This window comes from Dasypus novemcinctus, chromosome X (genome assembly GCF_030445035.2).
Source record: "Dasypus novemcinctus isolate mDasNov1 chromosome X, mDasNov1.1.hap2, whole genome shotgun sequence".
Lineage (NCBI taxonomy): Eukaryota > Metazoa > Chordata > Mammalia > Cingulata > Dasypodidae > Dasypus > Dasypus novemcinctus.
In genome coordinates, this window is record NC_080704.1 from 89,983,052 (window position 1) to 90,006,190 (window position 23,139).

At 34.6% G+C, this 23,139-nt stretch overlaps 1 protein-coding gene across 2 annotated transcripts in view; it reads right to left on the minus strand.

The window, feature by feature from the left end:
* The window catches only part of BRWD3 (bromodomain and WD repeat domain containing 3), a 143,914-nt gene that overhangs the window by 7,988 nt on the left and 112,787 nt on the right, over positions 1–23,139 (minus strand). For both annotated transcript variants that reach the window (XM_058291985.2, XM_058291986.2), the window contains 15 exons: positions 21,129–21,253; positions 20,360–20,442; positions 17,838–17,949; positions 16,831–16,892; positions 16,493–16,648; positions 15,550–15,670; positions 14,409–14,534; positions 14,240–14,318; positions 8,345–8,401; positions 7,020–7,160; positions 5,712–5,786; positions 4,201–4,353; positions 1,876–2,039; positions 1,426–1,523; positions 711–869 (listed from right to left, as the gene is read on the minus strand). In XM_058291985.2, the coding sequence (XP_058147968.1) occupies positions 711–869; positions 1,426–1,523; positions 1,876–2,039; positions 4,201–4,353; positions 5,712–5,786; positions 7,020–7,160; positions 8,345–8,401; positions 14,240–14,318; positions 14,409–14,534; positions 15,550–15,670; positions 16,493–16,648; positions 16,831–16,892; positions 17,838–17,949; positions 20,360–20,442; positions 21,129–21,253 (1,711 nt within the window). The remainder of the gene's footprint in view (positions 1–710; positions 870–1,425; positions 1,524–1,875; positions 2,040–4,200; positions 4,354–5,711; positions 5,787–7,019; positions 7,161–8,344; positions 8,402–14,239; positions 14,319–14,408; positions 14,535–15,549; positions 15,671–16,492; positions 16,649–16,830; positions 16,893–17,837; positions 17,950–20,359; positions 20,443–21,128; positions 21,254–23,139) is intronic.

A 23,139-nucleotide genomic window follows, 5' to 3' on the forward strand; every position in this document is an offset into this window, starting at 1 on the left:
CTCACATAACATAAAATATAGCTTTGGAAAGTCTATTTTAAAGTTAGTTGATGCTTAAATAACAATAGTTAAGTTACTTGATTGTTCATTAAAAATTCATATAAAATAAAATCTATATTCCTCTAAAAATATCTGTACTTCTGTGTATCCCCTAGAAACAGGCAAGGCACAGGCTGAAAGCCACTGAAGTAGTTCTATAGCAGGTTTCTAGGGATGGTAGAATCTGAGCTATGTAACTGGAAAACCAAAGAGAGGTAGTAGAAGTGGGAGGTGACTTAAATTAGGCTCATTCCTCAACCCAAACCCTTGTTTGTGGTGGTAGCCCATACAAATGAGTAGTATTTAAAGGTGACTTTGGAAATTTTTTTCCATTCTTATTAATATAGTTTAATATATGAAAAAATCCTAAATGTATCTAACAGTCTGGTTCTTATTTGCTTGGAAAAAGAACTGTTCATTTAGTTTTTTCCTCCCTATTCATTTTATATTTTATTTTAAATGACTTAAAATATGTTTGAAAATAGTTATTAGAAATCTGCTAGCAGCCTCTTCTTTATTGTGCATATGAAACCCTACTGAACTAAAATTTCACAATATTAAAATCTTCATAAGGACATGATAGATTTTTACTATCTAAATATATCAGAATTTAAATGACTCATCTGTACTCAAAACAAAGTCTAAGTACCCTGTCCATATTTATTTCCTACCGTTTTTAACTGGCAAAACTCTATTCCGGAATGATTTGGCTTTCCCTGGATCATGGCTGTTTCCACTTCGGCTATATTCACTGAAGCTTGATGAAGAAAATGGCCCATCCAGTTCATCATCCAGTAAATATAGAGAAAGCCCTTCAGGAGCATCTGAAACTTATGTTTAAAAGGACTGTAATGTTAATATAACTATCATGTTTTCAGAAAAGTTAAACATCCTCTATTTTTAAAGGTATGCTTTAATTATTTTACTCTTACTTCACAATTACCCAAGTTGCTCTAGGAAGAAAATATGAATATTTTGAGAACAAATGGTTTATCATCACAAACTTTTAAGCATGAAGTGTCAGAAACACTTGTTCAAGGAATCCATCTCCACACAAAATGAATCCCCAATTCACATGCTGGAAAATATATTATAGATGAGTGTCCTGAAATATTTAAAAATCATAAAGTTACAGAATTTAAAAATAGAAGAGACTTAAAAGTTCACCTAGTCAAATATCTTCATTTAATACATGAAGAAGTTATAGACCTAAGGCCTAATTTCTTACCTAGGACTACACAGCTAGCAAGAGGAATTAGTACTAAAACACAATTTTTCTAAATCCAAATCCATTGCTCTTTGCACTATAAAACATGCTCCTCTTCTAATCTTTAATATCAGTACTAAACTGAGATACAGAATACCAGAAATAAAAGACATATTTACCAGGAGATGAGAAAGGAGAGCTAGTTCTGACATAAGACACTGAGGTATTCTGGTCATTTTTAGGCTGCAACTTTACTTGTTTCTGTTTTCCTTTTGGACTACAAGTAAAAAGATGTAAAAATGAGTATTTTCTCTATGTTAATAATATATTATGACAGTATTATACAAATGCTTAAGTTGACCAAAGAAGAAATACTCTACAATTCAAATAAAGTATCTCAAATTGGTAGTTTGACAAAGTAAAATTTCAATTGTAAAAGAAAAAGAATCTTAATAGACTAAAATCACAAAACCAATGCTTTGGGTTACTAACTCTATCTTTACACAGACACACAGGTCCTAAGAAAATAGATATCTTGGAATTCCCTCAAATTATTCATAAATTTTAAGTAATGAGGTAATGTGTACAAAACACTTGAAAATATAAAATGCTACATTAATGTAATATACCTAGGAGCTCTGCTACTAGATAAGGAACTGCTGCTGCTTCTTAGACGTTTTCGGTACCGTGGTCTTCTCCTCTTCTGACTCTGGAGTGTTGACTTATATTCAGAGATGATATTTTTAATATGATTTTCAAATAAGGCAGATAATCGCAGCGTCATGCTATAGATCTGAAAAGGTGGAAATTATAGTCTTGTTTTACCAACAATTTCAGTTGTAAAAAAAAAAGGAAAGGTACCAACATGCCTGGAACAATATGAGTTATATCATTCCAGACAAAATATATGTACCATTTCATACACTTGAAAATTTCTAACTGCAGAATTAAAACAAGGTGCCATTTTCATCTAAAATTTAATAAAGATTATTTAAAAGAAAATATCAATGTTGGGAGAATAGGGAAAAAAACTCTCATATACTGCCAGTAGAAATTTTAAATTAGGAAACATTCTAAAGGAAAATGTGGCACCATGTACCAAAAACCTTAATATACGCACATTCTTTGGCAATGATTTCACTTCTGGGAGTTTATCTTAAGGCAGTATCAGAGAATTGCACACACACATAAATTATGTTTTGTGGATGTTAAAGATGTTAGCCAAAGCATTATTTCATGTAAAGTGAAAAACTAGAAACCTAAATCTCTAGCAACAGGATACTGGTTAAATATATAAAACTACCACACTGTAGAATACTATGCAACCATTAAAAAATCCTGCTTTAAGAGAGTCATAATGACAAGGGAAAATGTTCATAATGCATATATTTTCTAAAAAGCCTTTAAAATATGAAACATATTATTTTAAAGAATATGTATTTACACACAAAAACATGTAAATATATATGTATGTGTAGAAAATATTGGAAGTATATACATTAAATATTAACTAAATAAAAACGAATCATAGGATGGATGGATGATAGATGGATAGATATATAGAATGATATGGCAAATGAAAAAAAGTTAAAAGTTGGTGGATCTGGGTGGGTATACGCTGGAGTTTGCTGTATGGTTTTTGCATTATTTTTGCGATTGTCCTGTATGTTTGAAAGTATTTCAAGTGTTAAAGAGTTTTTAAAAAACAAGTCATGGAATGTACAGGTGATTTTTGTTTTCTTCTTTATATTTATCTGCATTTCCACACACTTTCTTCAGTGAAAATATTTTTACTTTAGTGATCAGGATCAAGGGGTTTGAAAAAGAAAAAGTGAAAAAAAAGTATGCCTGCAGAAACTAGTGAAAATTTAGTTTATATGAATTGGAAGTAAGAAAGTATATACCTATTATGCAACTGACATGGTTAATAGCAATGCTTCAATATTTGTTCATCAATTGTAACAAATGTACCATACTTATGTAAGATGTTATTAATAGGGCAAACTGTGAGAAGGGGAGGGGGTGGGGTATAGGGGAATCCCCTCTTTTTCTATGTAAATTTTCTGTAACCTAAAATTTCTTTAAAAATAAAGTTAAAAATTGATATTCAGATACCAGAGATTTCAAAACACAAAAACTGTTATTAGAATTCTTTTGTTTTCAAGATATTTATGTTCTAACAAAACATAGAAAAATTGCTAAATGTGAGTATGAATAAACAGTTATATCTCCCCAATATGGTTCACTATTTGTATAATAAAGGGAATAGGAGTATTCAAAGTTAATTCCAATATTTCATATAAATTAACACTGTCAACAACCTTTATTTATCAAATTATTTATTGCACATATTAAATGGTATGCAATTAACAGCACTGAAGTAAAAATCTGAATACGATTAAAAGGATAAATGTTAGGTTGTATATATGGTATCAAAATATTTTTTTTAAATCAATGGAATTACATTATGCAGTGAATGCTAAATTAAACCATGGAATTGAATTAATAGTACAATAATAAAAATCTGCTCTCGTCAATTTTAACAAATGTTACACCAATGCAAGGTGTTGGTAGTGGGGTGGTATATGGGAATGCTGTGCTTTATGCATGATTGTTCTGTAAACCCGTAACATCTCTAATAAAGGGGGGGAAAGGGGTACTCAAATTACTACCTCACCCTTCCTTGACCATTCTCTGATAGAGATAAGTATTAGTAAAGACTAAAGAAGAGGCAGTTAGAAGAAAGGGGTGCTTAAATTCAGAATGACTATGCTAATTGCATCTTTATGCATGCCTAATAAGTCGTATTGCAAAGAAAATAATGAAACTCAAACTTCAGTAACTACGTCAAAATTGTAATATATACTTTCGCAGTTTTAAAAGTAGTACAAGAAAACCACCTGATATATAACTAATTGCTCAGATAATTAACCCATCTGGTTGTTTTCTCATACCCTTGACTTTTTATTAGAGGTATAAGCTTTGGAGTTGCTGAATATTTGGCGAACATCCTTATAAAATTCCAGCGGACTAGCATAGTTTCCTGCTTCCAAAGTTTCTTTAACAGTGCTGAAGTCCACAGGAGTATCTATAACATCTTGATAATCCTACAAAGAAGAATGTGTTATTAAATCCCCAAGCTTGGTAACAATACTAAATAATACAATGGGACTGAGATTTGCATCACCTGTTGCTACAATCTACAATGAAATTAACACTTTGCTTTTCAATTCACCAACTACCCATCAAACCTGAACCATCCATTTAAAGCTCTTTTGGGAATCAGGAAAACAGTAGGGGTCTGTGGGGGAACTTTAGTTCTTGCCCTGCAATCAATAACCATAAATGACTCTGATGGACAGAATAGAAAATCCAAAGCCACAGGCTCCTTTCCTAGGATCCAAAATACGAATTCCGGTTCTTGCTTAAAGGTTGATGTAAGCCCCAATTTGGCAAAGTGCTTAATAAAGCTATAAAATGAGATTATTCACATACAGTTAAATAGTACATGCCACAAATATATATATATATATTTCTAAAACATTCCCAGTTATGAGGACATTCTACCTAAAGTGTTTCTAGTTGCGGGCCAAGGTCAAATTGGCCATACCTGTGACCCTCCCCTATCTTTTTGTGTTTTTCAATCAACATGACACTTTTGCTTCATACAAGATCTTTAGTCTCAAAGACTCAGAATCAGGTTTCATTTTGTTTACAGGAGGGGGACAGTCTATTTTAACCTAAATCTTTCAAGTCTAGTTAAGATATTCCTAGTGTTATTATATGAAATTACAACTGAAATACATACCTGTATATACTGCACCCCTAAATAAACATATTTTGGGGTGAAAACTATCATTAGTATTAAATCCCTCATTCTTCTTAGAATTATTAAGAAGTAAAATCACCAATTTTCCCTTAGAGGACAAAGCCAATGAGACAGATGGAGGAGGAGAGAAAAGGTATTATAAAAAGAGAAAATATTTTTCAAAGTACGAAAAACCACAACTGATCTAAATACATCTTAGTTTTTGCTTAAACCAGAAAAAACAAAGATGTATTACAACATAGTATGGCTCAGGAAACACTAAAATTTCCAGAGAAAAAATATTTTGGAACTGGTGCAACATGATAGTCAAAAGTCAAAAGACTGAAGTCCCAGTGGGAAAAATCAGCTGCAATTCAGACATAATTATATTGTTGTAACCTATGTTTTCTACTCTGCTGTACTAGCTTTAGATCTAAATAAACAAATAAATATCTATGTGGATCTTACAAAGAACATTACTGAGAAAAGATGCTGATTTAAAAAACAAAAAATAAAAAAGCCAAACAAGGGTAAAAAATACAATAAGCAGAGTTGAAATACAATTTTAACACATTATAAAAAGGTCATTTACAGTACAGAGATTAGAAAAAGAAAAAAAAAACTAGTATACGTCTTTTAAGACACCACTAGGCTTACCTCAGAAAGGGATGGATCTTGTTGTCTTTCAGGAACACCTGACTCTGAGGATTCTCCCTCTTGCTCTTGATGGCCCTATTAGGGTAAGGAGTATATATTTTGTGTTCAAACCACCACAACAAAATTCAAAAATATCAGACTTGTAACACGACTATGATTTAAGGCTCAAAGGTCCATAAATAGAAATTTTGTGGGTTTTTTTGGCTATGCTTTAAGATGAAGGAATTCTACATTTACCATTCTCTTATATGAAAAACGCAAGTTAATTTATTCTATCCAAACTCCCTGCAAACAAACAAACAAGCTTTATTGAACATTTTTTTTCTTTATTTGAATGACAATTTTATCCAACTGAAACCTGTATTATGCAAAGAAAAATACCGATGTGCACTAAACTCAGAGGATGGCCTGATGTAAAAGTTTATTTGCTACTTTCACTAAAAGGTACTTCAACATATAAATAGATATACATCTAGAAAAGTAATACTATAAGCTCTCAGATGTTTTGCTATTTGGTGAAAAATAATATCATAATATTGGTACATTGGTACTCTATGTGACTATATTGGGTTACATATCTAGTGCAAATTAAACAGGACTAATACATGTCACTGACAAGCTATGGTAAGTAGAACAGTGTATTAGAAGTTATTAAAATGTATTAGGCAAGCGGATTTGGCCCAACGGATAGGGTGTCTGCCTATATCACATAGGAGGTTCAAGGTTCAAACCCAGGGCCTCCTGACCCATGTGATGAGCTGGCCCATGCACAGTGCTGATGCACGCAAGGAGTGCCATGCCATGCAGGTGTTTCCCCTGCATAGGGGAGCCCCACACACAAGGAGTGTGCCCCGTAAGGAGAGTGGCACTGCACACACTGAGAGTTGACACAACGAGAAGAGACACAGATTCTGGGTGCCGTTGACAAGAATACAAACAGACACAGAAGAGCACACAGCAAATGTACACAGAGAGCAGACAACTGGGGGGGTCGGGGAAGGGGAGAGAAATTAAAAAAAATAAATAAGTCTTTTAAAAAAATGTATTAAACAAATATCTGAAATAAAAGCAGGAAAGAATAGCAAGGAAGTTTAGATCAAAATTTGGTTTACAACTGTATAATTTGCAAACTTAGTACATGACAGACATTTTTTAAAGTTTAGGATTCAGAGATACACAAATTAGAAAGAGATAAAGGGAGGGAGGGAAGAAGGAAGAAAGGAAAAAATGGCTCTTAACTACATCTTAAGCATGCACATTTACGTAAAAATATGGTATTGGCAATTATTTAAACAACTATATGCTTACTGGGTAAAAAAGATGATCAACTGGCTGGCGAAAGGGCTCTGAGTCTTCACGTTCATAAATGAGGCTCAAAAGTTCTGTGCATTGATTTTTCCAAGAATCAGGATTACATTTTAAAGACTGTCTTCTGCCTCGGCATTTGACCTATAGATTTTAATAGAATTATATCTAAATCTTCTTTCCTTAACTTTTCACACATTGATTTTCTCATGTGTTCCTAATGCTAATATATCTGAGAGAGTAGACTGCTACTGAAAAGTTTATTTAAACTTTAGATTACATTTAGATTAGACACATTGTCCCTCCCAAAATATAAACAAAACCTAGACATTGCATTCATGGAAATGGCAAGAATGCTAACATTCTGAATTTTCATTAAAAAGAAATGAATTTCAAAAAAAAGAATAGAGAAGCAAAATGCCTTTTGCTCCCCCAGATTAACAGTTATAAAGCTTTAGTATTTGCTGGTAGATAAGGATACTTGACAATGGTACTGTAATTTTCTTAAAACAATACTTAAAATATTTTTTTAAGTCAAACTTTTGTGGTCATGTTAAAAAATCTGGTCTTTACCATTTGATGCCTTCTTTTGTTTAATGACCTCTTTAAGTATTTCAAAGGAAGCTCTTTTTGAAAAAAAGAAAAACTGTATGTCTAATTAATTAACATAAAGAGGACATATACAGAAAAGAGTTAACATAGCAGGCCTGAGGCTCCTATTTTTAGAAGGGCCTGCTTGCAAGATTGGCCTCAGCTAGCATCTGGAATCTTGGTTCTTGAGCTTTTTCCTAAATGATGAGGGTAGTTTACTGTGCCTCAGCTGTACAAATAACATGCTTAGTGTTGAATACCTGCTTTCCTTTCAGGAGTCTGAAGTTTTGATGAATGTTAAGTGGAGGGTGACAATGTGACAAATCACTAGTAAAAATCATGGGTATTATCTCTAATGGACTTCTTTAGGCAGACACATGACACATGACACTGCGTTTTTATAGCCGGGGGGAAAGTGTGCTCAATGTGACCCCTCATATGAGGGAGCATAAGGAAGCCAACAAATGGATTCTTCCAGATCTACCTATATCTTTTTCCCTTATGATCTAGCTGTATACACTTATTATGTTGCTGTAATAAATCTTAGCCATATATACTTAATATATACATACTAAAGTTTTAGCTATATAGTGTTAGCTATAATATATACTAATCTTAGCTATATACTAAATCCTGTGAATCCTTCTAGTGACTCTCCAGATATAAGAGTGGTCTTAGTGACTCCCAACACAAGAAGTCTGAAAATATTTTTTCTTAGCAGTAATTTATTTACTCACCCTTCTTCCAGATGAAGTTCCAGGACCATCTGAATCTAAATCAACCATTTCTGTATCCTAAAATTAACAAGGCGGGTGGGAGAATGTGTTAAGTTACATTTAAAGTTTTACAGGTTAGATGGACATTTACAAATAAATAGCAAACATAATTACAAATAACTTTCTCTCAGGGAGCAGAACAAAGTCTGGAGAATGTCTAACTCCAAACTCTGCCAAGACACTGCATATAAGCTGGAAAATACACCAAGAGAAGAAGACTTGAACAAGGTTTTTCTGAATCAGAATAGGAAAGGAGGGAAAAGGTGTGGTGACTGGTATCTGCTAAAGTTGCATTTACATAAGTGTTAGTTTATTTTTAATTTATTCTAAATGATATATACTAAGTTAACATATAACATGAATTACTCATGAATAATACTTTGCTATTTTAAAAAATAAGTATTTTATAGGGAAAATAAATGCATATTACAATCTATATTGCAGGTAAATATCCCTCTATGCATAAGTTTTTAAAAAATTTATTGAGTATATCACTCATATATAAATATACATAAACAATAAGTATATAGTAATAGTTGTGAACTTACAAAACAAATATAACATCATACAGGGCTCTCGTACCTCAGGCTACCACCAATAATTTGCATTGTTGTTAAACAATTTTAACTAATGATTAAAGAGCATTGTCAATATATTACTAATAATAAAGTATTTTTCACTCAACCCACCCTATTATTATCTTCATATCATTTATATATGAACACACATAAACAATTGAGTGTATAGTAAAAGTTGTGAACTTACAAAGCAAACATGGATAACATCATACAGGGGTCCCATATATCAACCCTCCACTAACACCTTGCATTGTCGTAATATGTTTGTTAGAAATTATGAAAGAATATTGTCAAAATCTTACTATTAACTACAGTCTTCATCTTACACTTGGTGGGTTTTTCCCCCAACCCACCTTATCAATATTTTAAAATATATGTTTATGGCTGAAGTTGTAAACTTATACAACAATCACGCGCATGTGTGGAATTCCCAAACAATAGCCCTCTATCAACACACCACACTGTGGAGGAATATTTGTTACAGATAAGATAATATCATGTGATTGTTACCACGTCCATAGTGTACATTTGGCACACATTTTCCATACTGCCCCATTATCAGCACGGTATATCTTTGGCATAGATGCAAGAATATTATATTATTACTGATAGCCACAGTCCATAGGTCACTCAAGTTGTATTTTTCCCATGCTTCTCCACATTCCCACCACCCTGCAATAGTGATGTACATTTGCTCTAGCTAAAAAGGGATACTCTTGCATCTGTACCATCAACCACAATTCTCATTCTCCTCTTGGTTTACTGTGCTATTCAGTTCCTAGCATTCTGTCATTTGGCATTTACATCCCTCGACTACCATTTTCAGCCACATTCCCATTTATAAACTAGCTGTTACGCACTATATGTTACCAATCACGCTATACATTTCCACATTTTTACATTAAAGCTAACTAAAACTTCCATATACAGTAAATATCAGTAGTCCATCTCAGTCCTCCTCTTATCTCCTTTAAGAATCCACTACCTGCCAGTAGGTCTTGAAGAAATTTTCCTACAATTACTTCTAGAAGCTTTATGGTTCTTCCTTTTATTTTTAGGTTTTTGATCCATTTTGAGTTAATTTTTGGTTAAGGTGTGAGATAGGGGTCCTCTTTCCTTCTTTTGGCTATGGATATCCACTTATTTCAGCACCAGTTTTCAAATGTACTGTACTGCCCGAGCTGTGTGGGTTTGACAGGCTAGTCAAAAATCACTTAATCATACATGTGAGGGTCTGTTTCTGAATCATCAGTTTGGTTCCACTTTTCTATGTGTCTGCGTTTATGCCAGTGCCATGCTGTTTTTGCTATTTTACCTAGGTATTATAATTTAAAGTCTAGAGATGAGCGTTTGCTTTTCCGTTTTAAGATGCTTCTGGCTATTCAGGATCCCTTACCCTTCCAAATAAATTTGATAATGCTGGAGGACTTTTTAATCAGGATTGCATTGAATCTGTATATCAATTTGAGTAGAAATGACAACTTAATGATATTTAGTCTTCCAATCCATGAGCATGGAATGTTCTTTCAGTTATTTAGGCCTTTTTTGATTTCTTTTAACACTGCATTAGTTGCAGTTTTCTGACTACAAGTGCTTTACATAATTAAGTTTACTTCTGCCCATTTGAGTTTTATGTGTCATATTTTATTTTCACCACTCTTTTGATACTTTTAGTTACTTTTATTGATATAATATTCATTTCTAGAATCTCTTCCAGGCCTCTTTCTCCTGTCCTTTCTTTTCAGGCTCTAGCATACCCTTTAGTATTTCCTGGAACTCTGGTCTCTTGCTTAGAAAGTTTCCCAATTTCTATTTATCTGTGAATATTCTAAACTCACCTGCATTTCTAAATGTCAATCATCCTGGATATAAGATTCTTGGCTAGAAGTTTTTCTCTTGTAGTATCTTAAAAATATCATATCACTGTCTTCTTGTCTCCATGGTTTCTGGTGAGAAATCAGCACGTAATCATTTCGGGTATACCTTCTATGTTAAGCATTGCTTTTCTCTTGCTGCTCTCAGAATTCTCTCTTTGTCTTTGGGATCTGACATTTTGAGTAGTATATGTCTTGCAATTGGTCTATTTGGATTTTTTCGGATGGGAGTATGTTATGGTTCTTAGATATAGATATCTATGTTCATCAATAGGGTTGAGAAATTTTCTACCATTATTTCTTCAAATATTCCTTCTGCCCCTTTTCCTTTCTCTTCTCCTTCTGGGACACCCATAACATGTATGTTCGTACATCTTTTGCTGTCCTTTAGTTCCCTGAGACCTAGTTCAATTTTTTCCATTCTTTTCTTCATCTGTCCATTGTATGTTCACTTTCAGAGGCCATTTCTTCAAGCTCACCAATCCTTTCTTCTGCCTCCTCAAATCTGCTATTATACGATTCCAATCTTTTTAACTTCATTTATTGCACCTTTCATTCCCACAAGATCTGTTGCTTTTCTATGTATGCTTTCAAATTCTTTTTTGTGCTTATCCAATATCTTCTTAATATCCTTATTCTCTTTAGCCATCTCATTTAATTTACTAAGGAGATTTGTTTGAACATCTATGATTAGTTGTCTCAACTCCTTTAAGTCATCTGGAGGCTTATCTTGTTCCTTTAACTGGGCCATAGCTTCCTGTTTCTTGGTGTGGATTATAATTTTTTGTTGGTGTCTTCGCATCTTGCTTACTAGAGTATTTATTCTGGGCGCAGTTTTTCTCTTTAGTTTAGGGTGTCTTGCCCTTTCTCCCTTGCTGGTTGTAAAGTAGGAGTCAAGAATGTGGTTGATGCTATAAGCTGTGGAGGCTCAACCTGCCCTCATAGCCCTGGGGTCTGATGAAGCTTCTCACAACTTTCTCATTTGCCAGAGGTAGGGACAGAGTCACAGCTGTGTGAATAATCCAAGTTGTGCAAGCCTAGACTGTTGTTGCCCAGAGAGACTGATGAAGCTTCACACTTCTTTCTCCCCTGCCTGGGGTGGGGATGAAGCTGCAGGTGTGGGCAGCAATCTATACAGGACGGTTCCAAGATGACTGCAGTTGCCCCAGTAGACTTCAAATTATTCAGTCTGTGCCATCAAATGTACCTGCAGTGACCTGGATAGGCTGCTGTAGAGTTTGCCAGCCTCCTACCTGCCAGAGGGGGGACTGAAGCCCAGGCTAGGGCTGTAGGCTGATCTGGGTGAAAGAAACCATTTCTTACCTTCCCTATGATTTTTGGTCAGCCCGGCTTCCCCTTATACTGAGGGTGGTGTCAAAATGGTGGCCACTGACCTCTCTCTGACTTTGACAGGTTCATACTGTAGCTGTTCCTAGGGCTATACTCCAGCCAGCTGAATTCACCCATCAGTAGCTGAAATTTGTGGAAAACTGTCTCTTACTCCCCTGATTTTGGGAAATGAAGCTTCAAATTCCAGCCAGAGAATAGCTCCTGGGGAATCCTGTGCTGCCAAAGTAGGATAATCACTGGCATCCGTGGCTTGGCCAGTAATTTCCCAGAGGGGTTGAAACAGGTTCCCCCATTTTCCTCCCTGCCAGAGGTGGTTCTGGGGCCTAGGCTAGGGCTTCAATCTGATCTGGATTGAAAGAAGCTGGTTTGTCCCAGGACTGTGATTTTCAGTCTGTCCTGCTTCCCTAGTGACAGGCGTAGAGTTAAGATGGTGTCTACCATCCTCTTTCTGACTTGGACAGGTTCTAATTTTAGCGCTTCTTAGGATTATACTTTAGCTTGTCAAATTTACTCATCAATAGCTGAAGTTGGTGCCCAACTGTCTCTTCCTCCCCGGTTTTTGAGAAGTGGAGCTTTCAATTCCAGCCATGGAATGGCTTCTGAGGCAGCTTGTGCCTCCAGTGGAGGATGGGCACTGGCCTCCATGGCATGGAGCCCTCTACTTAAAAAATTTTCTCTGCAGATGGACAATCTCCTCCTTCCATTCCTTCAAGGATGTTGCAGGATGCTCTTCTGGTCTCCCAGAGCCCCCAAACAGGTGCGTCAGCTAGTTCCAGATAGCGCTGGGTGTTTACTAACTGCCCTGTAGCAGGAGATGACTCTTAAGAGCTCCTTACTCTGCCGCCATCTTGCTGGTTGTCTTTGTGCATAAGTTTTTGATAGTAACGAGGCAAAACCCTGGCACCACTATTCATCTGGTGATGGCAACTCAAATTATAAGATATATGCTTAAGTGAAAATAAAAGTTACTCATGAGTTATCGGAACTCCTTTCTAATAAAATAAAACCATTGAATTATATTTTACTTTAATTTTCTATTCTAACCTGAGTAGTACTACTTTGAGGAGAAATTCTTGCCACATCAAATCCTATGTCAAAATGCATTTATGTGAAAGGTCAGAGAAACTATAAAGAACATGAATAATATATTTTCCATAGGTTTTAGGAGGATAATATATAATTGGTATATCTGTTTCCCTTATTATTATTATGTAAACAACATTTAAATCCAATAATACAACATTTCATAGTAACATACGATTTCATGAAATAGTAAAAAAATATTGTATACTTTTCTGGAAATTGACAACACAGACAATATAAACATGCAAAATATCTCATGATGCTGCAATAAAATCTAGAATGTCTAGATATCTGAGTCATTCATCCCTGTCATGAATTGTTTTCCTCTAAGAGTTCTTGAATTACCACTTGCCATTCTTTTCCACCATCTTAGTTTTTTGCTTCTCTACATTGCAGCATCGAGTCAAAACTAACTTTATTTACCTTAGGGTTATAGATAGGTGGGGAAATCAGATATGTGGGGTCTGCTGACAGTACTAATTCCATTATATTAAGAAAAGACTCACATATGTTTAGAAATTTCCAAAAAGCAAATCAAGTAGCAACTCATTAAACTACTAAAAACTGAGATGTTCAGATATATTTTAAAATATTTTAACATTTTATATACAATGCATAGACAATTAAATTCATATTGGAATTCACATCAACTAAACATTCTTAAAATATTGAATGATTTGTTTTGTTTTTAAGGACTGAAAAATAGTGTTCCTTTTTCATCAATGAAACCCACTGAATCAAATAGAATGATTGGCCACCTGTCTGATAAAATACTGAAGCACTACTGCATTTTTGGCATAGGTCATCTAAATACAAATTAAAGAGTTTAATATAAAAAGATGCAGGTCTTTAGCCAGGCTTCAGAAATCAGCTTCACTTCATAATCAATTACAACACTTACATGTGATAGTTACTGTACTTCAGATAACAGTAAAGAAATTCATTCCTATTAATTATGTTGTGATTCTTACCTCCTCTGCATCAGTAGTGTTTAATTCTTCTGCTTTAATTTTATTATAAGTATCCAATATATCAGTACAGCTCTGATCCCTAAGAAACAAGATAATTGAAAATACATTTCAATAATTAAAAGAAAAAAATCAGAACTTAGCCCCTATGGAAGACAAAACCACTTCTTACCCAATGAAGCGAAGCAAGACATCAGTTACAATTTTGGCTGCCTTAACTATAGGAGTGTCTGGCTCATTGAAAGTCCTGGCATTATGTTCAATGTACCGCACCTCCCACATTAATGCTGATATTCTCCTGTGAAATAAAAGACACCCTCTGTTAGTTTTGGCTGATATATTTAAAGTATATTCTAGGAATATGCAACATAGGACAACTGGCACTTACAATAAGTCACAGTGTGTGTGTGTGTGTGTGTGTGTGTGTGTGTGTGTGAGACTGAAATGCACTATAAAAGAGAGATGATATAATCATACTATTTGAAGCACAGGCAAGAATTTAGAACCACTGGACTGTATAATAAAACCTACAATAAAACAGATTAAGAAAATTATGGATAAACAGTAATTTGACCAAAAAAAAAAAAAGAAAGTAAGAAAAAGAAAAGCAAAATTTTTTTATAAAGTCAAGAGAATGTTTAATTTTCAGGAAAAGAGACATTAATAGCAAGGAAAAGACAGATTTTTTTATCTACATATTTTTATTCTGAATGAAATCATACAGAATGTTACAAAAATACAACCAATTCTCAATTAAAAGAGGCATATTAAATGATGTTCTTGGAATAATTGTGGTTATGACATAATGAACCTGAGAGAGCAGCTAAGAGCTGCCCTCTACAACCTACCCATAATCATTGGTCCCAATCAAAACCAAGCAAAACATAGCTTGGCTATTTTCCTATACACATTTTGGGGCTTTCAATTAAATCTTAATAACTGCTGCCTAATTCTCCACCAAGGGACTTAAGCATGCTCCAAGTCTCTGTAGCACCCTTATCATAATGAATCTACAAACCACTTAACCTGCCCTTAATAATCTGAAGTTAACTGTAATTTTGTTTTAAGTAAGAATTATGCCATCCATAATTACTTCCCTGTCCTTCTTCCCTACCTACATTTTATCCTGGAAGATAGAGAATTGATTCAACAAAGAGAAATTAGAGTTACAAATTTTTAGGAAAAATTCTGGAGTCAGTCTTTTGAATGATTATTTTATACTATGAAAACAGTTCTTAATTTATCACTGCAAAAAAGGAAAGCTAATGGCATGAAGCTGTAAATTTTATGTTAAATGATTAAACTAAACAGACCTGTAAAAGCGGTTTTCAAGTCTCTGCCTGATGGTATTGAGGTCAGTTGGATAGGCAACTACAGTACAATACAAGGGGTAGGCACTAAGATCCACTGGAACAGCAAAAGGGTTGGCAAAATCTACAAAATTACCAAAATAAAAAAGGTAGTTATAAAGAGTGTTAACATTTTATGTTAACAAACACAAATTCATATATAATAAAAGCAAGTTGGGAAACCAATATGCTACATTTATAAAAATGAATCAATTGTACACATGTTGGACCAATATTTTTTAATGCTTTTTTTATTTGGACATGAAATCTATGTATCATGCATGATACATTGATTCAAATCAGGTAAAACAACACAAATCCAAAAGAGTACTGTGTTTAACTTCACAATTGTATGTCTTTGCTGGACAAATGCCAAACTTCTAAAGTGACATGCTATAGGAAATATAATTATTCATGCAAGTAAAATACATTATTCAGCCCACTGTCTTTGTCAATGATCCCATCCAAAGTCAGGCTCTTGGAATAGCTACAGAGCAAAAATGACTTGAGAAAAAGATACCTGTGTGCCTGTCTTTACTATCAGACCTCAGAGTGTGAAAAGTTTATTAGTCATTACTTTGCTCAAGCATATAAAAATGTTAATATTAAAACTAGAACAACTGTGCCTCTTGAGTTAAAATAGGAGCAGCCTTTTATAAGTGGAAAGAGTAAGAAGTATGTAAATAATAAACTATAATTATCAGCAAGTTGTCCAAGTAGAAACTACAAATGAAAACTAAAGGACAGGCCTTTTTTGGCACTAGTATCAAAATAAAATTGCAACATGGATAACATGAAAAAAAATTGAGGTGTACAGTGAAAAAACATTTTATTTTATAGAACTTAAAACTCTTTTGGTTTTCCTAGCTCCCTTACATCCTCCTAATATTCTTATTCAACATCATACCCAGGGAAAGAAGGTGGTTGATGCCCTGAATAACCCGTTCACATTCCTCATCTCTGGAATGAGCACCCCACTCTCCTTCCTGGGGTTTGTATAGCAAAGCAGTCAGTTCTTCCTGGGAAACGGGAATACCAGCACCAACTTCATCTGGAAAGGCAGCTAGGTATAAAATAAAAATTAGAAGTTTCCAATATCATGCTACTGCCATTTTAATTTTACAAGAATTATATACTGAATTACTCACTTCAAAATGGTTAAAATGGCAAATTTTATATTACATGTATGATACTTCAATAAATTTTTAAAAAATAATTATAATTCATTTTAAAAAGTATATTTACTTCCTTCTGGAATTGGCTCCATGTCCCAGGGGCTCATCTTTTCTCTCTCATTATTGTCCCAACTATTAAAAAATAACAAGAGGCAAATCAAAGTCAAATGACACTTGCTTTTATATAATAATATTATTTGTGTCTTTTGGGTGGTGAAATTTGGAAAGAGGCATAAATATTTTCTTTAAAGTACACTGCTGCTTACAAAAACATAGCAATGATTCTCTAACGAAGAAAACGTGGTACAACAATAAGAAACTTAAAGGGCATTAAGCCTACTGTTAGTTTTACTTGTAATGGTTTTTCTCCCAATCATCAAGCATATTTCAATATTAGGCCTGAGGAAAAAAACAAAAAGATCCCATGGAAAATATATTTCAGTTTAAGAGATTCAATTTAATAGATTACTTCTGAGCAATAATCTAATTTACCTATATAGTTTAACTATTAAAGAACCTCTAAAAATTTTATTATTCCCATTTGATCTGCAATATGGAGATGAAAGTCAATCTTTATAGAATACACATTTCATCTATCATGCTTGAGAAGATATACTTCATTCATTAGGACTCTTAGAATTCTGGGACCTAATGAAGAATTATACCAAATGTTATAGATAAGTAGTACCTACGAAAATAATGCAATCACCTCTACCTTAAATTCATACCATAAAATACCAAATACTAACACTTATTGCTATATTTCAGCTATAACAATTACTTTAAACATCGAGTTAATTTCAGTATTCTCCATGAAAAAAATAGCTGCAATTCTTGTCTAAAGTAGAAATGCTTAAGAAAAAATAAGGACAGAGAAGAGGTAGTAGTAATTCTTCAATTCTGACTTTATATTAGCATGCATAAGGAATCAAAAGGGATATCATCAAATTCCTTTCTTACAGGTACATTTGGAAGACTAGATAAGGCAAATAAAGAGGTATTCCTGGTAGGGTTTACAGAAAGCCCATGCACGATTACAGTACTATAGCAGACATAAAAGACCAATGCCACACTTACTGAACGCTGTAACACTGGAAAGAACTATCAGGATACTCTGGTTGAAAAGGCTGCTGACTCTCCACAGTCCCAAACCACCAGGCATCATCGATAATACTGCGGAATCTATCACCTATAATGTTTGAAGAATTCTTAAAAGGATGCTCTTGAGAATGTTAGCTTTATCCTCATACTAAGGTACTACTATTGCTTGCATACAGAAGGAGCACTATGTCTAGCTTCATCAAAGGTTTCCATCTGAGTTTTCTATTTTACCCTCTTCCAAGTCTTTTGATTTCCAAGTGGTGGAAATTATCCTGAAATAAATCACATATTTCCATATCTTCTTAAATAAATGCCACCAAACATAATTTAACTTTGATCAATTATGTGGAACATCATTAGATATCCTCCTTATTTTACCGTATGTATCTTAAAACAGTTGTTGCTAGGGAAGTGGACATGGCTCAACTGATAGAGCATCCATCTACCATATGGAGGGTCCATGTTTCGATAAGCAGGGCCTCATGACCATGTGATAAGCGGGTCCACGCACAGTGCTGCCCTGCGCAAGGAGTACCGTGCCCCACACGCAAGGAGTGCGCCCCATAAGCAGAGAAGCCCTACATGAAAAAAGCGCAGTCCGCCCAGGAGTGGTGTTGCACACCTGGAGAGTTGATGCAGCAAGATGGTACAACAAAAAAGAGATACAGTTTCCCAGTGCCACAGGATAATGCAAGCAGACACAGAAGAACATACAGCGAATGGACACAGAGAGCAGACAATGGGGGGGGAGGGGAGGGGCGATAAATAAATAAAATAAATCTTAAAAAAAAACAGTTGTTTCTTCTTTGTCTTCTCTGCTTTTAGCTTTATAAGATTATAAAACCAAACCATCATGGACAAAAATGTTTCTTACAGATAAGAAAAAAGAACCAAAATCACTAAGAGCAACATTTACATAGTGCTTACTATGCGCCAGGTATCTTTATCTTTCTTTTTTTTTTTAGAGTAAAGATTGATTGTTTTAAGCAAAATATTCATTTTACAATTGATATGGAGACTGTAAAAGCCAAATTATGCTATGAAATTAGAAAATTAGCTGCCTGATATTAGCATGAACTTTTTTTGTGATTAGAAAAGTTGGAGATTTACAGAAAATATCATGCAGAAAATAGAATTGCCATATAATTAAAACCTTGCATAAGTGTGGCATATTTGTTACAACTGATGAAAAATATTATTATAATTGTACTATTAACTATAGTCCATGGTATACATTAGAGTTCACTGTTTGTATTGTACAGTACTGTTTTTTAATTTTTATTTTAGTAACAAATATAATCTAAAATTTCTCCTTTTGTCCACATAAAATGGATAATACACTGGTGTTAATTACATGCAAAATGTTGTACTACCATCACCACCATCCATTACCAAAACTATTCTATTACTTCCAAAGAAGATCGGCCCAATGCAAACGGAAAATTCAGGGTCCTCTAGGTCTTATCTGATCCTGTGTAGAGCACTGGAGCCTACTTCTTTTCCTGAGCTTTTGCTTGCTGGTAGCCTTAGAAATTCCCGTTTTCAGATTACAGGAGTTTGAATGTCCCCTCTATTTCTTAGACTTTCACCCCTTCCTAGGTTCTCTATTGTGACTTAATGCAGGATGTCCTTTGCCCCAGATCATTTTAATTTGATTCTTTTTATTTTATTTTTCTCTTAATTTTTTAAAAATGTTACATTCAAAAAATATAAGAGGTCCCCACATACCCCACCCCCAACCCCACTCTTCCCACATCAACAACTGCTTTTGTCATCATGGGACATTCATTGAATTTGATGAAGATATTTTGGAGCACTGCTGCAACACATGGATAATGGTTTACATTGTAGTTTACAGTCTCCACCAGTCCACCCAGTGGGCCATGGCAGGACATACAATGTCCAGCATCTGTCCCTGCAGTACCACCCAGGACAACTCCAAGTCCTGAAAATGCCCCCACATCTTATCTCTTCTTTCCTCTTCCTACCCTCAGCAGCTACCGTGACCACTTTCTCTACATCAATGCTACAATTTCTTCCATTACTAATCACAATAGTTCCATAGTAGAATATCAGTAAATCCATTCTAATCCATACTCTATTCCCCCATCCTGTGGACCCTGGGATGGTTATGTCCACTCCACCTCTATATCAAGAGAGGGCTTAGATTCCACACGGATGATGGATGTAATTCTCCTACTTGCAGTTCTGGGCATTCTTGGCTCCCTTGTGTGGTGGTTCACTTTTATGGATTTATTTTCTATTCAGATTTGTATTCTAATAGAGTAGGTATTCGTAGAAGGCTTAGAGATTATATGCCATACACAATGTACATAAAACAACAGAACCATAACTGAAAAGGAAAATTCAATTTTTCTAATTTGGTTGACAGCTTTTCCCAGCTACCTGTTAAATTAGCTTCCTTCTGTTAAATGAGAGTAAAAAAGTTACTTACTGGACTTCAAATTTAAGTTATTAAGTAACAATTATCTACTTACCAATCTGCCAGTTCCTTTCTTTGGCTTCATTATAAAACTGATGCAGCACAAGGAAGTCAATGACATCTGGCATGTCATGGTACCTGTACAGAAAATAAGGCACATGTGACTCAAAAAAGAGATATAAAAATATACTTTACTTTATTTACAACAACATAATTTTGCTGTAGAGCCATCAAGTAAAATTTTGAAACACTCACAGTCCCTAAAAATGTCTTTACTTAAATTAAACCCCATCTGGTATGATTTGTTTGGGAGTACCCTGCTTACTGTTGTATCATTTTAATAATATAAAGATGCCAATGAAAACTCTTAAAGCTTAATATATGCTATTTTACATAAAAGTCTTTTTATAAAGGGATTCAATTAGGGTATGAACTGATGTTCTTTCATTTCCCTAGAGTTCATCTAAACTTCAAGAAATGTGCCTTGATTATTATTACTATTATTTAATAGAAAATAAAAGCAACAGACACGTTTCAAGCACACTACTAGTCACTTTATAAAGGCTTCTCTTTTATTCCTCACAATTATTCTGAGATATTAGCATCCCCGTTTTACAGATGAAGAAATAGATTCAGAGATATTGAGTAACTGATAACTGGTTCATTGTGAAATAGCCTGTAAGTGGAGAAACCTGAATTAAACACCAGTCTTCATAACCCTAAAGTCTGTAGTGTCTCTTCTCTCATCAAGCCTTATACTCTGCAGAATATACAGTATTAAAATACACACACAAATATGCACTTAATGTGAGATAACTACTTACTTAATGGAAAAAGATTCCCCAGTCATTTTGCCTGAAATGGGATCCAGAAACGCAAGCTTCAAGCAGCACAGTGTAGGTGGTCCAACCTCGTATTTGATCCCTACAATCTTAACAAACTCTTGCTCCTATTGATGAGAACACCAATAATTTATTATTTTCAATATAAATATGCCTACCATTCAAATTATATTTCATTAATAACTGAACTATTTAATAATTTTCTGAATGTTTACGAAGTGCTAGGCACTAAACCAAGTATTAAATGTAATAAGACATGGCTCTTCCCCCTGAATTGGAGGTTACAGTTTAGTGCAAGGCTCTAAACCAAGGATAAGAAGCAGAATCTCCTGGGGAACCTCTTCAAAATTCATGTACATAAACCCTACCTAATCTTACAGAATCTAATTCAGTAGGTCTCCCTAGTTAAGAATCACCTCTGTAGCAGAAATAAAGTATGTAATTATGCAGGGGTACATGTCCATGTATGTGTTTAGGGAGATTACTTCCATTTTTGAAGGCCTAGAACGGGGGTTCTTAACCTTTTTTGTTCCATAGACCCCTTTGCCAGTCAGGTGAAAACTACAGGCCTCTTACTAAGTCCATATTACACTGCATATTATTTAATAAACGTCCCCACAAGAAGAATGTTTTTTTGATTTTCAATTCAAGCTCATGGAACCCCTTTTAAGAAAGCCTGGCCTAGAATATTATCATACAATAGCTCTTCACATTAGTCTATTATTACACATATTAACAGATGACAAAACTGAGCTTCTTAGGATTTATGGTATTTAATGTAGCCCACAGCCATCAGAATCTTCAGGGTGTTTAAATATTCTGCACACCCAGTCAGTTCTAGAGCAATGAGAATGTATGAGATTGCTTATAGGGAAAATATCCAGATGAAAGAAGTCTGCTTTGATCTAATTGTGGAATGGAATCTACTAGAGGATGTTAAGTATAAAAGAAATTGCATTGGGAATGATGTCATTATGATCGCAGCATAATACATCCCTGAGAAATTTTTCCTATAGAGACACTAAATAAAAGGGCATATTCCACTTGCTTGGAACTCTGGAGGATGACAAAGACTAGATAAAAACTCCACAAATGATGAATCAAAAGGGAAAAAAAACATCAAAAAGGAAGGAGGGGATTTGCAACTCAGATATGCTAGTCAAGACCCCTTCCCCACACTTGGTCTCCCACAGTTTAAGAGTCAAAGTAACTGGGAACTTCCTGCTATGGTTGCTGACCAAAGAGCCTTCCACATTCAGTCATGGAGACCCAAGGCCATATAGACCCAGGCATTCAAATGAGCACCTGCATTCAAAGTGGCCCCCAGGAAACAAGAAATGAGATGATTCATGACAGAACTGTTGAAAAATGGTGCACACTCCTTAACTGCTGGTGCACCTAAATGTAAAAATGTCATTTTTGAATGCTGTCCTTATCAGCCTGGCTTCCTCAGGAGGGATACCCTAAAGTGGAAGTTACCAGAGGCAGAAAAGCTACAGAAGAAAAAGGAAAAAACTGAACTGCTGTAAGGTAGAGTGAAACGAGAACTTAAAAATGTAATGAAAAGGCAGCCCTGAGCTTGGGAGAGCAGTTGAGCAAATCATAGATGCTAGGGAAGAAAAATTGCATAAAAACAAGCAGAACAGCCCAGGACTCAAGAAGAATGAACAAAAGGAATGGAAATCTCCAAGAAAAGAAAGAGTTATACATAATAGGCTACTCAAAAGAGTTGCAGTGCATATGCAGGATGAGAGACAGGTGCAGGGGATACATGTGAAAATCTGAACTTTTAAACATGGGCTGTTCTAAAGGTTCAGAATAGGCTAGACCAAGAGTTTAAAAGAGCCTTAACACAAGGCCAATGTACAATAAAACCCTAGACAAGAAGGAGAAAAAGACGCCTAGAGTTAGTACATCAAAATAATCAAATACCCAGACATCAGCAAAAAAATCACAAGACATACAAAGAAACAAGAAAATATGGATCATTTAA